At 52.0% G+C, this 17,010-nt stretch overlaps 1 protein-coding gene across 1 annotated transcript; it reads left to right on the forward strand.

The window, feature by feature from the left end:
* The first annotated feature begins 8,223 nt into the window (after positions 1 to 8,223).
* TEKT3 (tektin 3) lies at positions 8,224 to 17,010 on the forward strand. The gene is given in 11 exon segments (XM_032707065.1): positions 8,224 to 8,431; positions 9,376 to 9,979; positions 10,520 to 10,603; positions 12,087 to 12,157; positions 12,363 to 12,506; positions 14,225 to 14,274; positions 14,277 to 14,446; positions 14,959 to 15,029; positions 15,031 to 15,061; positions 15,063 to 15,109; positions 16,701 to 17,010. Coding segments are annotated over 10 exon segments (1,479 nt in total). The 5' UTR covers positions 8,224 to 8,431; positions 9,376 to 9,403; the 3' UTR covers positions 16,936 to 17,010.

Below are 17,010 nucleotides of genomic sequence, written 5' to 3' on the forward strand. Positions count from 1 at the left end.
CCTGCAGCTCAGGGGGTTTTTAAAAAGGTCACAAGCACTTTGTGTGTGTGTGTGAGGGACAGGCCAGCCAAGGCCACCTGTATTTGGGAAGTTCAAATACAAGCAGCTGGTATTTAAGTCCGTGTTTTGGCTGCAGCCTCTTGAGGTCCCCAGGGCAGATCACAGAGTCCCAGAATGGTTTGGGTTGGAAGGGACCTTCAAGATCATCCATTCCAACTCCCTGCCATGGGCAGGGACACCTTCCACCAGCCCAGGTTGCTCCAAGCCCCGTCCAACCTGGCCTTGGACACTTCCAGGGATCCAGGGGCAGCCACAGCTTCTCTGGGCAACCTGTGCCAGGGCCTCCCCACCCTCACAGGGAGGAATTTCTTCCTAGTATTCAATCTAAATGTCTCCTGGGTAAAAAGCTGCTCTTCCTCTTTTTTTATAACCCCTCTTTAGGCCCTGGAAGGGGCTCTCAGGTCTCCCTGGAGCCTTCTCTTCTCCAGGTGAACACTCCCAGCTCCCCCAGCCTGGCTCCAGAGCAGAGGGGCTCCAGATGCTCCAGGATGGAGTGGAGCAGATGTTCCCTCTGCTTCTGCTCCAGCCTGAGGAGCTGATTGTGTCCCAGACTCCGGGGGTGTGGCAGAAAGGGTGGGCAAGCACTGGCCAAGCTCTGTCCCGGGCTGGGGGTGTCAGGTCACTCACCTTGTTTACTGAAAGTGTTTTCCCTGTATTTTCCCTGACCTGGCTCTACCAGGTGTGTCCCAGGAGCCTTGCTCAGGGCTCAGCCGTGGGCTGTTGGTGCTGCAGGCACAGAATGGGTCCACTGCAGGAGATGGAATTCAACATCAAGCAGCTGGTGCCGCGTCCAGCGGGTTCCCTCCAACCATTCCCACCAGGAGCACCTGCTGAGTGTTTACCCAGGTAAGTGAGCACTGGGAGATGTTTTCCTTGCCCCTGAGCTGGAGCAGGGAGGAGCAGTGGGAAGGGACTGCAGAGCTCGTTGGCACTGCACTGATGGAAGGGCTACATGGGTCACTCCCTCCTGGAGCTCCAGCGGTGTCAGGCAGAGCTGGTCTGTTGGGATTATTGATAACAGTTCCCTGTGTCAGCAAGCTCTACAGCCCAGGAACCAGGGGGCACCTCTGCAGCAAAGGCTCCTCTCTGCTCATGTCCTGAGTGGCAGCAAAAGGGTTTGTGCCAGGGGAAGATCCCTCCTCCACAAAGTTCCCTGCCACGGGGAAGAGTGTGTGTGATCGTGGAGGGAGAGCCCTGGCAGTGCTCAAGGGCTGAACAGTGAGGAGATTTTGGGGATTGGAACAAGGTCCCTTTCTCTTTCCTTTCCCTTTCCCCTCCCTTTCCCTTTCCATTTCCCTTTCCTTTTCCCTCTCCTTTCCCCTTCCCGTCTTTTTAAAAGCAATTTCCATGAATGCTAGTTTGTTGGTTTTTTTTCCAGATGAGCTTCTGGGCCCTTCCACAACAGGACTGGGTTCAGCCCTGCTATTTCCTGAGGAGGCAGGAGCTGAGGTGGTTCCTATCAGCCCTGCAGACATTTTGATCCTTTTGCAGTCTTTGAAATAGTGGCCTGAATATGATGACAGAGAAAGAAAATACAGTAACTCTCCCTCCCCTTTCCAACCCAAGCCCTTGCCAAAGCAATAAAAAACTTTAAACAAGAGTCGTGACATAAACCAGTCCTTGAGCGGCCTGCCAAAACTCACCTCAAGAAAGCAGGTCCAAAAATAAACAGCAACCTATAAAAAGCCCCACAGACTTAAAGATAGTCTTCTCAGTGTGCTAATTGCTTTCACATCTGGCTCAGAAATGAGGAGTGTAAACGAGTGTGGAGAGGCCACCAATAACTCCCTTCAGCTAAGCACAAAAGCATGTGTGGAGCATCAATCATGAGAGCCAGCTATTACCACTCAGAGAGCTCAGATGCTGGGGCTCAGTTTGAAAGTTTGTGTTTAAATTGCCCTGAAATAATGGGGCTGGTAGGTGATGTTAACAGACAGCACGTGCTTAAATGCTTTCATGGGTGGGATATTTCAGGGTGAATGTAGAGAAACTGGTTTTGTTTCCCTTTTTTTCTCCCCCTCCATCATTCTCAGACAAGTTTTTGTCTGGCCTCCTCCTTGGAAGAAGGAGTGGTTGAAAGGTTTGATAATGGAGGGCTGCAGGAAGGTGGGATATACAAAGGAAAACTACCTGGGATGGTTTCATGAAGCCTTTCCTGTGTGACAAGGGGGTGACCTCAAAATGTGACCTTGTGTGAGTGTGGTTGGAAAGGCCAAAACTCCATCAGATCCCAGGGAGGCAGAGGTTTGTGATGCTCTTCATCCTCTGCCCTGGACATGTGTTCATCTTCTCTCCTGCTGATGTCTAGACCTTTTTTTATGACTGTGAATCAGAGGATGTGCACAGAACTGTCTCCTACTTGCTTTCACACCTGTTTGCTTGTGGAGTTGGCTGAATTTTGTGGTGTGAGCAACCCCTTTGGATGCAATTTAAAGCACACCTTCCCCACAGCCTTGGACTTTGCAGCGAGATCAATGCAGAGAGCAAAATCCAGACCCCCCCTAAGCCTAGAGTGTATTGAAGTGGCTACAGGGAAGCTCTCCCTGAACTCAGGTTTTTATTTCTGATAGTTCTTGAGCACCACTGAGCACATCACCAGTAAATACTGACATTTCTGAGATCACCACTGCTGTAATCACACGAGTCATCAGTGCCTTAACCTTGGGATGAGCCTCTGTGGTTTGGTGGTTGTGACTCATCACTGGAGCTCAAGGAGGGATTTGTAATGATATATTCATGCCACATTTATTGTTTGGAAAGCTCAATCAAATGCTGCTATGGTTAGACTGAATAATTCATCTGCCAGCCTGCTTTTGATCTCTTTATTGATTTCTCTCTGTGTTAAGAGCCTCATGTTCAGAGGTGAAAATCATCTCAGAGAATCACAGAATGCTTTGGGCTGGAAGGGACCTTAAAGTTCACACTATTTCTATCCCCCTGCCATGGGCAGGGACAACCTTCCACCAGCCCAGGTTGCTCCAAGCCCTGTCCAACCTGGCCTTGGACACTTCCAGGGATGGGGCAGCCACAGCTTCTCTGGGCAACCTGTGCCAGGACATCCCCACCCTCACAGGGGAGAATTCCTTCCCAATATCCCATCTAACCCTGCCCTCTGGCAGTTTGAAGCCATTCCCCTTGTCCTGTCACTCCAGGCCCTTGTCCCCAGTCCCTCTCCAGCTCTCTTGGAGCCCCTTTAGGCACTGGAAAGGACTATAAATCTTCTAAGCCTGCTTTAGTCTACAGGCCTGATATCTTCGGACACCAAAACTTCAAGGGTAGATTTTCAGTAGGTCTGGCCTTGCTGAAGGAAGGACTGAGGATGTTTTTGAGGAATTCTTTTCTCAAAAAGAGGGAAAAGATTTTCACAGAGGGCTCATCCCTCCAGGCCCAAGTCTGGGTGTTGCTCTGTGCGTCTGTTATAGGGCATGGGAGAACTTCATCTTCCCTTGCAGCATTTGCCCAATCCTAAAACAATCACCCAGCATAGCTCAGATAATGGCCCCTGGAGAGGCCTGTTTCTTCCTACAGATTGTTAGGGACAGTTATTGAGGTTGCCAGGTGTGAACTTCAGTGAGGTGACTCCCGTTCATCACGTTCCCCCTGGGCCAACCCGGGGCATGTGGGCTCCTGTTCCATGTCACGTGGGTCTCCTGAGCATCCTGCACTGCAGGGCAGTTCTGTGGGAGGACAGAGGTCTGTCAGTGTGAAATGGAGTCTGTGGGTCTCGCTGGTTAACTCCCATCATTTTCCCAGATAAGTTGGGAAATTTGGTGAAACACCTTCCTGTGACAGGAGCTGATCCCCAGCTCTGGGGCAGGGCTGGAGGTGGGATGTGCTCACTCCATGATGAGGGTATGATAGGGGTGGGAATGAGAGGGAATGAGGGGGGAATTGAGGGGGGGAAATGGTGGGCAGGACAGGGCTCTGCTCCCCTCACTGCAGCCTGCCCATTTCCACTTGGAGTTGGCTCCAACACATCCCCTGAGTTCACTGATAGCAAATTCAGGGGGAAAACAGAGCTGTGAACCTCATCAGAAAATGCAGGTTCCGGGAAAACAATCACTAATCCCCTCAAGAATGTTAAAAAAAAAACCAACAAAATGCACATGAAATACATACATAAGGAGTGATTCATTAGGTGACTGTCATAGCTTTGTGTGTAATATTTGGATTATTGCTCACACCTCTTTCAGGGAACAGGACACACACAGCTTCTCCCACCCCAGAGAAAGGAGAGGTTTCCCAACACCCATTTTTAACATTTTTTCTAGGAATAGCTCCTGATCAGCCCTGCAGAGATCACCCCACCTTAACCAGAGCAAGGCAGAGGAGTCAGTTCCTTCCAGGGCACCCTTCTGATGGACTGTGCTTCTGGAGCCATTTAAGGATGCCAAGAAAGTGACTCAAATGAGCTGGAATTAACCACCCGTTTGAATTTGGCACTGCCCCTTGTTTATACGTGGAGATTTGCCCTGCTGGGACTCAGCTGTCACCTGCAGAGCGTGGAGAGGTGCCTGCCAGCAGACTGGGAGGATGGATTTTCTAAGAAGTGCAACCAGCAGGATGGTGGCACTTCCAGATGCTGCACAGGGCTGGGGAGGAGTTGGTCATGAACAGCTGAGCTTCTCCAACCATGGAAAAAGGACTCAAGCTCTTCAGGGGGCTGTTGGAAGGAGAAAGGAGAGCCCCAGATGATCTTCAGTGGTCGCCCAAGTCCAAAGCTGATTCTTTCTCCTTGCCAACCTGCCCAGCCTCCTCTTCTCCTCCAGTTTTGGTGTCCAACCCCGTCAAGACCTCCTCCTGCCAATCCCAGCTCCAGTGCAGCAGCAGGGGCTCAGTGATGGCCACAACCATCTTTTTCTCTGTCCATGGGAGCCATACATCGATACCTGGAAGCCTGTTTGCACCCCTAAAGTAGCCCTGGGCCAGATGTGCTGCCTGTGAGTGTCCCTGTGCTCCAGGGTGACAGCACGGGATGCACCACACACACTTCAGGGTTTTTTTAATCTCAGTGAGTTAATGTGACTTGGGAAAATTATTCTGGCATTGAACAGAGGGCTGGAAAACCTCTCTTACAAGGAAAGGCTGAGAGAACTGAGATTGTTCAGACCTGGAGAAGAGAAGGCTGTGGGGAGACCTTAAAGCCCCTTTATTACCTAGAGGGGCTCCAAAGAAAGCTGGAGAGGGACTTTGGACAAGGGGTGGAGGGACAAGACAAGGGGGAATGGCTCCACACTGCCAGAGAGTAGGTTTAGATGAGATATTAGGAAGAAATTATTCCCTGTGAGGGTGGGGAGGCCCTGGCACAGGTTACCTAGAGAAGTTGTGGCTGCCCCTGGATCCCTGGAAATGTCCAAGGCCAGGCTGGATGGGGCTTAGAGCAACCTGGGCTGGTGGAAGGGTGTCCCTGCCCATGGCAGGGGTTGAAAGTAGATGGTCTTTAAGGTCCCTTCGAGCCCAAACCACGCTGTGGTTCTGTGACTGAAAACTGAGACCTTTCAGGCAGGTGCAGCATTTATAGGAGAGAGGAATATTCAACTGTGTGTAAAACTGTGGCTGGGCAATGCTGTGGGTACAAGCAGCCTCGTGAGGGATGCTATAAAAGATCTAGATCTGAGTATTTTCAGAAGGGCAGCTCAGGATCCAGTGTAATGCTGTATTAATAGACAGCAGGAATGTAGAGCTGTGACAGAAAGACTGACAGCTCTTGGTGGTGGATTTTGTACTGAGGTATCTAAATGTGTCCCTTGAAATTCCAGTTTGGTCAGCCAGGCAAACCTGGGCTGAGGTGCTGGGAATTGGCACCTCTGCTTCACATCAGCCTCACGTGTTCAGCCTGCTTTTCTTTTTTGATTCTGAGCTAAAATGGTCGAGGCTTCAGCACAAACTGTTCTCACGTGGCCACCAAAACTGGATGTGCCCCCACCAGAACTGGGTGTGGACCTTTTGTAACTTTAGTGATTTTGCAGCTCTTGCAGTTGTAGTCAGAATTAAGGAACCAGGTTTATTTAGTCAAATAAATGGTGGTGGTGTGAATAGCCTGTTTAATTCAGTGTGGTACCCAGAGCACCACGTACTGTGTGCACTTGGCAACTTCTCACTCGAGAGTCACTTTACTTGTGAATTTGACTGTTTTACCTGTGCCAGTTCTCCTCATCTTTGTCACTTTTAGGCTGTGTGAGGTAAGGTTTAAGTTGGATATTAGGAAAGGTCCTTCCCCCAGAGGCTGGTTGGGCACTGAACAGACTCCTCAGGGCAGTGGGCACAGCCCCAAGGCTGCCAGAGCTCAGGGAGGGTTTGGACAATGTTCTCAGGGACAGGATGGGATTGTTGGGGTGTCTGAGCAGGGCCAGGAGTTGGACTGGATGATCCTTGTGGGTGCCTTCCAGCTCAGGATGTTCTGTGATTCTGCGGTGGGACCAAAGCCTCCCCCATCGTGATGTCCCCAGCAGGTCCTGTGTGTCCTTTGCAGGGCACCCGTGGGCCATTTACAATATTAGCCAATTATTCTTGCTTAATTTAGCAAATACTTCAAAACCCATGTGGTGTCCTACCACAATTAGTGGTGTTCCTTGTCTGCAGTGATTCATCTGAACAGAATTAGCCATGGGCAGGGTGTGAGAGTGGAGATGGAGGCTGGGAGTGAGCAAGGGGCAGAGAGCTGGGCTGGTCTGAGGGTGGGCACGAGTCCTGCAGAGGGCAGAGCTTGGCTTGCTTTAACTGAAATTATTTTATCTGGTTTAGCTATAGAAAAGAACAACTTATGTGCTGAATGTTTTATTTCAGTTTGATGAAGCTGATACTCCACCTGGCCAGAGCAAGATGTGTGTTTAAAGTGAAATGAAAATGTGCTAAAGTGTATCCATGGAATAGTTTGGGTTATATTTCATGTCAGCTCTTTGGCAAGAGGCTCTGCTTCCTTGTGGAGGCTGAGTGTGTGTGTGCATGGACAGCAGGAGTGGTGGGTAGGGAGTCTCTGCAGCCACCAGGAGCTGGGAAACACTTTGGTTCAGTCTCAGTCTGCAGCTGCAATATTGGGAGAGTGAGAAGAAACTGAGGCAGGGAGAGGGCACAGTTACCAGCCTGGTGGTTGCTGAGCCCTGTACATGACTCCCAGCTCAGCCGGGTGCTAAGTGAGGAAATGAAAATATTCCCCTGGACAAGGTGGGATGCAGAAGTGCACACAGCAGAACTGAGTGGTGTTTTCAAGAGCTGGGAGAAACCCCCTTGGGGTAACCAGGGTGTCTGTGCTCACCACCACCATCACTGCCCTGTCTCAGAGCCTGTTCTCAGGCTAAAGCCAGAGTTAACTGGGGAAGGACCCGCTCCCAGAAACATTCCCAGTGTCACTGGGGGACTGGTGTGTGACACCCTGGTGCTGGGGAGGCTGTGCTGTGGGGGGGCTCCCGGGGACATCTCACCTGGTGTACCCCCCACCCCAGGGAAGCCTCTGGCTGGCCCAGGAGCGCCAGTGCTGGCACTGGGTTGCCCAGTGAGGACTCAGGTTTGCCCAGGAGTGGCACTAAGATGCCCAAGGGCTGTACTGAGTTGCCCATTGATGGCACTGAGGACTGTCCAGGGATGGGATCAAGTTGCCCAGGGGTGGCACTGGGTTGCACAGAGTTCCTAGAATCCTGGAATGGTTTGTGTTAAAAAGGACCTTAAAGCTCACCTAAAGCCATGGGCAGGGACACCTTCCACCAGCCCAGGTTGCTCCAAGCCCCGTCCAACCTTGCCTTGAACACTCAGGTGGCACTGGGTTGCCTGGGGTGGCACTGGGTTGCCCACTGAGGGCACTGAGTTCATAGGACCATGGAATATCCCAGGTTGGAAGAGACCCATTAGGATCAGCGAGTCCAGCTCCTCACAGGACTACCTCCAACTAAATCAGGTGGCCAAGAGCATTATCCATCATCCAACAGCTGTACCTGGTTGCCCAGGGGCTGCACAAAGCTGCCCAGCGAGGGCAGGAGGTTGCCCAGGGCAGGATCTGGGATGCCATGTGAGGGTGTACTGGCCCCAGGTTGCCCACCCAGCACCCTGTGCTGCCCCGTGGCCATTGCTGTGGCCATCACAGGGAGGTTCAATGGTCAGAACAGGTCACAGAGCCTGGTCACAGGTCACAGAACCCCCTCAGCCACCATAGAACCTGGTCACCCTCTGCAGAACCCCACTGCCCATAGCAACAGTGCCCTGGCCCTGTGGTGGCAGCACACTGGGGCTGGGGCAGAGCCAGGCAGTGCCACCACCAAGCGCAGCACCACAGCGATGAGGAGCAGCACCCCCACACCCCCAAACCCCTGAGCACCCCCACACTCACAGCTACAGGGGAGCCTGTGCTTCCACTGGGAGGGGAGGACCAGCAAAGCAGGTACTTCTCCTCAGCCCCAAATATCTCTTATAGCATCCAAATATACCCAGACTGGTTGGTCAGCAGCTCCTGCTGTGTGTCCGTGTTCAGGGAGGGTAGAAAGTACCACCCTGGCATGGCTTATCCTGAGGGGATTGCAGGGCCATTTAATTCAGCTGGAAATGCATGGAAAAGTAACTCCAGGCCATTCCCAAGGTTTTTTTTTCTCTCTTGAATGCTTGTCTGTCAGTGTCTGAAAGGGAGGGATTTCTTTGCAGGGGTGGGAGCCAGGGAAACCATCTCCCACTCTCTGAATGCTGTTTCCTAGGTAGAAATTATAATAAAAAAATGAATGATAAATAATAAAATTTTTGATAATAATAATAAATAAGTGGCTTGGAGCTAGGGAATGGCAGTGGCTTATCCCTAGCAGGGACAAAAAGGGCTGGAGGGACTGGTTTGTGGGAACCCCCACACGGTGGGTTTTGTTGGACCAGAGCACAGACATCTCATCCTCAGTTCTGCCAAACTGGCTCAGAGGGTTGCGTTTGTGAAAACTTTTTTTGCTAAATTGAAGGGTATTAGGGGAAGAACATGTCCCTGCCACATAAGAACTTCACTAGATTGACAGGGAAAATGAAGGTGTAATAGGAAATAGGGAATAAGGAATAAAGGAATAAGGAAAATTAAGGTATCAGATCTGTCATCCTCCTTGGCCACCATGACTTGTTCTTCTCCTCGTTTCAAGACCTGACACTGCATACCACCAGCAGAGTCAAATCCCTGTCTATCCAGGTACTTGGGATGCTGTCAGAAGGAATTTGGTTTTGAGAGATTTAGGCCTGTACAGGCACAGTGTGGGTACCCTGGGCATCACTGGCTGTATCACAAGTTGTGTGTGTTGCTGTGAGAAGTGAGACAAGGGCAGGAACTGAGTGAGGTTTTCTTCTGCCTCCTTTGTGCAGGACACGTCCCTGACAGCAGCATTCCACAATGGAGCTCTACGGCTATCCCTTGAAAGCAAAGTTTACCTATCCAAAACCACCCCCCAGCAAGATCCTGCCCGCCACCAGCACCGTGGCTGCAAGCTACAAGAGCCGGATTCCTTACCAGCCGGAGAGCATCAGCCTCCCCTGGATGCCCAACGCCTACTACAAAGCAGCTGCCCTCAACCCAACTCTGGCTCCCCTTTCCGAAAGCTTCCCAGGGTTACCCCCCACCAAGATAATTCCCTTCATTTCCGAGAGACCGGACGGTGTCTTCACCCGGCACACCCTCGACGACTGGCACAGGTCCAACATGACCAACTACAAGGAGTCGGAGACCACCCGGCACAACGCGGAGCGCCTGAGGGCCGACCTCAACCGCACCATCAAGGACGTGTACCAGCAGGCCAAGAGGACCCAGGGGGAGAGCACCAAGAACCTGGGAGAACGTGTCAATGACATAGAGTATTGGAAGTCGGAGCTCTGCCTCGAGCTGGATGCCATGATCAGGGAGACCAACTCCCTGACGGACATGCAGAAGCGGCTGGAGAGAGCCTTGGCCGACACCGAGGGCCCCTTCCAGGTAAGGACCCTGCCCTGCGGGCCACGAGCTGTGGCCTCCTGCCAGAACATCTGCAGCCATTCAAATCAGACTAATAAAGTTTCATTACAGCTCTGTAACATCTAGAAAGTTTTTATTAAGAGCCCATTAGTTCTGTCAGGAATAAACAAATCCCCTGCCATCTGCTGGATCCCCACCCCCCACGCTGAGCACATCAGGACAGGATTTGTTTAACCAAATATTTTTATCTCCAAAATCCTGGTTTGGGAGATAAAAGCCCGTGTCTTACCACGAGGCTCTGGTGAGGTCAGCATCGAGCCTGACACAGGTCCCTGCATTCAGCTGGGGTGGCACCAGGGACACGTGGGCTCCCTCACACCGATCTAATGCTGATGTTGCACTCGGCTGCTCGTTGTCAGCTAAACCAGGGCAGTTTTTCCCATGCTGTCATCTCTGTGCCCACCTATAATTTCTTTTCTTACATTACTTGACACGGGCACCACCCCTGTAGGGAACCCTGCCCCTGCAGCCAGCACTGATGGCATGGCATGTCCCCAACAGGTCGCTCACAAGTGCTTGCTTAACCGGGAGAAGAGGATGGGCATCGACCTGGTCCACGACGACGTGGAGAAACAGCTCATCACAGTAAGTCTGGCAGCACAGATCATGTCTTAGAGTTATTTTTACCTAAACTACCCTAAACAGGTTTTGCAGCCCTGTTCCCTCCCTGGCTCCTCAGTGCTGGTGAGGTGCTAAACTCTTCAACCCCCCAAAACCTGCTGCGTTCCCCCACAAGAGAGGAAGGAGTAGCTGAAAACCAACTGTGTTTGTGTGGCATATTGGGGTCCCCTGCCCTTCTTCATGGAGTTTGTGAGACAGCCCTGCCTATCAGAGCCCTGCCAGTACAGGAGCAGTATCTATCTGTGAGATATATCTTTATATCTATAGAACATTATATATATATATATTGGACACAGATGCACACACAGATATGCAGAAGGCACTGTGTGCCTGGCAGCCTGTCTGGTTTTCCCAGCTCTATTAGCTGGTCTAATAAAAGATTTTACATCTCCCCCCCAGCTTTGCTTTGCTCAGAGCAGCGTGGCTGCAGTAGGACTGTTGCTCTATGTGCTCAGGCAATGGATTTGATAGAAATTGCAAAAACATGCACTCCTGCCTGCCTTTATATAGTCTGTTTTAAACTATGAATAAAATCCAACACAATGAGAGCTGGCACAGCAAAGGGGATCCTAATGCAGGGAACAGCGAAACAGAATCACTGCAAAAACATCACAAAACTGGGAAGGAAATTGCAGCCCCTGGGACTGTGATGCCACTGCTCTGTTGGAAGATTTTTCCTTGTGAGTCAGGCCCTAAAACATTAAAATCTTAGTTTAAAAGTCATGAGACTTTAGGAAAGAGCTGGTATCTCCATAAAGGCATTTTGGTTTTTAAGTGTCTGGGACATATTCAGGCTATGCTTTCAGCTGGCTCCTGCACACAGGAGGGCTTAAAAATTCCTGAGTTTGGAGCACTGATCGAAACTCAGGATCAGTGTGATCAGCTGGGGCTTCACAGGTGCAACAGGTTTGTGCTGGAGGCAAGTGAGCTGAGAGCAGCACGTGCCTTCCCCTGGTAGGGCTGAGTGTTTCTTAAAAAGGACTGGAGATTTTCACCAAAGTCCATCTCCTCTTGTCCCATATGGATGGGATCTCTTGTGGGGAGGAAGATACGTTGGGACTGGGGATGGGGATGTGCAGCACTGCTGATCCAGAAAATCACTGTGCCTGTTCATATGAGATCAGGATCTGGACCCGTCTCCCTGTAGTGGAACTAACCAGACCTTGACATGGATGTCAAGATGAAAAAACCCCTGGGAGCCCACCCTGAAAGTGATTTCAGAGGCCGTGGCAGTGGCCACAGCCCCCTCCTGTCCCCTCCTGTCACTGGTGTGGGCTCAGCTGCACAAACCTGCACTGGGGCAGGGGGGCCCTTTCTGCACCCCCTGTTTGCTCTGGGGGAAAGGCAAGCAGGGAGGTTCTCACTGTGTGCAAGGTTGGAGAGGCTTGAGGGGATGAGTATGTCCAGGCCATGGATACTGATGGAGTTGTGTTTTACCTTTGCCCAGGAAATCAAGACCATCAGGTCCGTCCGGGAGAGGCTCCAGCAGTGCCTGAACACCGTGAATGCCCAGCTCATGTAAGGAGGGGCTCCTGGTCTCTTGCTGCAGTGCTGATGTGCATTTTAATGTGAACCCCCAGCAGGGCCCTACCCCACCCACCCCCTGCAGGTGTCAAACCCCTGCAGGCTCCATGGGAAGCGGGCAGGGATGCACACAGCTGGGTGGGCAGGAAACCATTCCACCCCTGCACCCCCACTGAGACCTGCTGTGTCTGTGCTGAAGGTGCAACAAGGAGGCCCGGCAGGAGCTGGAGAAGGACCTGGCTGACAAGCAGATGGGTCATCACATCGACAACAAGTGCTACCAGCTGAAGAACACCTCCAGAGGCATCCACTACTACCGAGGGGTGGAGCGGATCGATGCCACGTGAGTGCAGGCTGGGTGGCACTGAGGGGGCCCTGGGAGGCACAGTGCCTCTCCCTGGCAGGGAGCTGGGTTTTCCCAGGCACATCCATCCCACCATCACCTCCAAGGGGTCGTTTCTCTCCGCTCACCATAAAGGGAGAACAGCCCTCCGTCCAACACCCAGCAGGGGAAAGCGAGTCCAGCCTAATTAAACATTACATCAGGGTCCAGAGATCAGCCTGCAAATGAATTCAGCCCAGCACCTCTGCACAGCCCATTAAGTTTGTGCATGTTTTCAAAGATGTGTCAGTGCTTGCCTGAGTGCTCTTCCCTGACGTAAAGTCTGGGGGGTTCACCCCTGCCTGGAGAGGGCCTGGCAGCGAGCTGGAATGACACACAAGATGCAGAAATAGAGACTGTTGTCCTGGGACAGGGTTCAGCTGCTTTTGGGTGCCAGGAATTCGGCTTTGGCTCTGTAGTAAATGAAGTAAGCACTTGCAGAGATATGCCCTAAGTGGCAAAGGGCTGAGGGAATAAATCTCCTGCTCACACAGACACACACAGTTTATGGAGAGGCACAGATTGTTTCAATTTTTCTAACAGTTTGAGTAGTTATTCACAGTAGAGCTCAGATGTATTTAGACAGGCAAATGAATTGCAAGGGATTGATGCTGAAATTCAGAGGGGGGTAAAATGTGCCGAGAATCAGCAGGTTTTAAATGGAGCTTATGTGGTATTTAAGTCTTTTGTTGACCTTGTTCTGGACTACTGCATAGGCAGGAACTTCATCCCAAACACACAGACAGGGAATGGAGTGGGATCTAATGCTTGTTCAGTTTAGTGTGAAACTGAGATGGGCTGTGAGCAAAATGAATTGACTTCGATCTGTGTGTTGTCATGGAGCTGGGAATCCCTTGGCACTTAGTGCCTCAAACATGGAAATAGGAGATCTGTTTGGAATCTCTGCTTTTTCTGGGAGAATCTTTGGTTTGTCTGAGCTTTCATAGGTTGTCTTCCTGATCAGGTCATCGTTTAATAAACATCATTGAACAAATAGGGTCCAGATGTTTCACTTTCATGTAATTTAATTAAGAGCGTAGATTTAATCTACATTTGACCCTCACTGCTCGCTGGCAGGATCCATCACAGAATCCCAAGATATGCTGAGTTGGAAGAGACCCACAAGGATCATCCAGTCCAGCTCCTGGCCCCTGCACAGGCCCATCCCCAAGAGTCACCCCCTGTGCCCCAGAGGATCAGCCAAACCCTCCTGCAGCTCTGGCAGCCTTGGGGTTGTGCCCAGTGCCCTGGGGAGCCTGGGCAGTGCCCAACCAGCCTCTGGGGGAAGAACCTTTGGCTGAGATCCAACCTGAGCCTGCCCTGACACAGCTCCCAGCCATTCCCTGGCTGCTGTGTCCCTGAGTCCCCCCAGAGCAGAGCTCAGTCCTGCCCCTCCTCTGCCCTGCCCAGGAAGGTGCTGGAACTGCAGTGAGGTCTCCCCTCAGTCTCCTCTTCTCCAGCTGAACACACCAAGTGCCCTCAGTGTCCTCAACACGCCTTCAAATCAGGCCCTTCCCCATCCCTCACTCCCTCCTTTGGATGGCTCCATGAGAGTTTAATATCTAATATTGTGGTGCCCAAAACAAATTCCAGGTGAGGCTGCCCAGGTCGGTAAGCAGGGCGGGACACGACCGCCCTCAGCAGCGGGGCTGACCAGGGCCTCTCCTTTCCACCCTCAGGGTCTCGGTGCCGGAGACGTGGGCCAGGTTCACGGACAACAACATCTTCCGCTCCAGAGCCAGCGGGCGACCTCGGCAAGCTGCGGGCGAGCACCGATAGAGCGTCCTCTGGGCACGGCCGACGAGATGTGGCGCCAGTTCAGCAAGGTCAACGACGCCTTCACCAGCCGCATCACCGAGACCGCCAACGCCAAGAGCAAGATCCAGACCCACCTGGCCAAGGTAGCCTGGCACCCCTTCCCGCTTTAGCTTCATCCCAAGGGATGGTTGTCCGTGTCCTGCCTCTGCCAAGCAGAGGAAGTGGAGGTCAGTGATGGGCTCACCAGTGGATCTCATGGGAGGCTTCCTGAAAAGTGCTTGAGACTGTGTTGGTTGAGGCTGGGCTTGCTGATGCCACACCCTTAAATGAGGAGCATTAAAAACTTTCCCTCTGTTAGGGATGATGGATGGATGAGCGGTTCTTGCAAGCAGTAATTCTGGGAAGTTGGGAATTCAGTAGGTCCATCGCTGCTCCTAAACCTCCTCTGATGTGACAGCAATAGCAAAGAGATGCTTTTCCCTGAAAACTCGGCTGGATCTGTGCCTGGATATGTGGCACAGTGACACTGGTCTGAGCCCAGGGTCTGCTTATTGAGCTTGTTTTCTTCCTTCACACAGCAGGAGACAAGGGAAATGACGTGATCACTTCAGCAGATATTTTTCAATTAATACACGTGTTTGTGTTTTCACGCCAGACACGGCAGGAAATCTTCCAGATCGAGACGAAGATACAAGTCATCCAAAAACCATAAAGGACAAAGAGGATCGTTAAAAGTGGCTCAGACCCGGCTGGATGACGCGCACGAGGAGACCAAACGTGGAGCTGCTGCCGGGACACTGCCAGATCGGTAATAAGGCAGGAGGCAGGGCTGGCAGGGCCCTGAGGAGTCACTGGGGGTGGCATCAAGAGCATCACTGGGTGACAAAAATCAGCTTTTTTTTTCCTTTTCCTGCAGTCATCCTTCCGTAAGTACTCTGGTAGGATCCAAAGCAATGAGCAGTGTGCCAGCCTTGGGGTGCTGGGGCAGCTCTGCACCCATGACAGAGGTTGTGCATCATGGCTGGGTACAGCCTGATGCCACCCCATGAGGGACTGGGATTTTTCCCACTTGGGTAAAACTCAGCCTCTCCTGCCTCACCCAGGTGGCTGGATGTGCTCAGGTTTGAAGGATAAGCCCTTTATTCTCCCTATTTTGGCCCTCCAGTATATGAAGGGGGCTTATAAAAAGGAGGGAGAGGGACTTTTTATATGGGCAGATAGTGACAGGACAAGGGGGAATGGCTTCTCACTGCCAGGGGGCAGGGTTAGATGGGATATGGGGAAGAAATTCTTCCCTGGGAGGGTGGGGAGGCCCTGGCACAGGTTGCCCAGAGAAGCTGTGGCTGCCCCATCCCTGGAAGTGTCCAAGGCCAGGTTGGACAGGGCTTGGAGCAACCTGGGCTATGGAAGGTGTCCCTGCCTGTGGCAGGGGCTGGAACCGGATGATCTTGAAGGTCCCTTCTGACCCAAACCATCCTGTGATTGATGTCTATGATTCTGTGATTCAACTCTCTGACAGGCTCATGTTGAGAGCCCTTAGCTCCTTCCTTTTGGGTAACTCCAAGAAGGGTGCACCACATGGAGAACCAGTAAGGGCTGTCCTCCCCACCCTGGGGACACTGGAAATCCTTTCAAGGACATAGTGAGCTCTTTGGGATTGCACCCCAGAGGGCTGTGGCAAAGCAGGTTGCCCTCAGTGCCCTCTGTGAGGCACCCAAACTTCACACCTCCTCCTGGAAGCCCTCAGCATGATTCCCTTTAAATAATGATTTAAACCAGCCCCAGAGCTGGTTCAGCATCTCACACGCTGTTGTTTTTTCCATCCTCTACTTGTTTCACATTCATTTTTAGCCTCTCCCAGCTGCCCTGTTCTGCTGTGTGAGCCTGTGTGGGTGTGGGTAGGGCCCCAGCACAGGGAAGTGCAGGAGGGTGAACCAACAAACCCTCAAACCCGAGCAGAGGTGGGAAACCACAACTGCTCATCCCTGTTCTCAGCGGGACGAGCTGCTCTGGCAGACACTGCACATACCCACAGCCTGACCCTGAGATCAGCTCCGTTCTTTGGAGATGGTGCTCATAACCCCAAGGCTGCTGGGTTTGACCCCCTGTATGGGCCATTCACTACAGAGTTGGACTCAGGATCTCATGGGTCCCTTCCAACTCAGAAGTTCTGTGAAATCTCTGAAGCTGCAGTAAGTTTGAAGCCCTTAGAGCAACTTACCCCTCCTCTCCATGGAGAAGCTCTTCCCTCAGCATTATATCTGACAGGAATGAGGGGTCCAAATGGTCTGATCCTGCTGATGGAGGAAATCCTGTGCCCAAAGGGCACCATCAGCAACGCTCTGCTGGAAACGACTGCCGTGACGGGACCTGCTAACGGGGGTTCTCGCTGTCTTCCAGCCTTGTCCACGAGGTCAATGAAATCAATGAGACACTCAGGAACCTCCACCAGTGCCTCAGAGCCTCCGAGGACATGCTGCAAATGCTGGTCCGTTCCAAGGCCGTCTTGGAGCACGACCTGGTCATCAAGAACAACTCGCTCTTCATCGACCAGGAGAGGTGCATGGGGATGCGCAAGACCTATCCCAGCACCGTGCAGATCCTGGGATATGTCTCAGCAGGGCTCACCTGAGCACACGGAGCGTCTGCCGGGGGGCAGATTCCCAGTTTTGTTACGGTTCTTTGCCAATAGATTGTTACGATTTCA

The sequence above is a fragment of the Chiroxiphia lanceolata genome, chromosome 19 (assembly GCF_009829145.1).
Source record: "Chiroxiphia lanceolata isolate bChiLan1 chromosome 19, bChiLan1.pri, whole genome shotgun sequence".
NCBI lineage: Eukaryota > Metazoa > Chordata > Aves > Passeriformes > Pipridae > Chiroxiphia > Chiroxiphia lanceolata.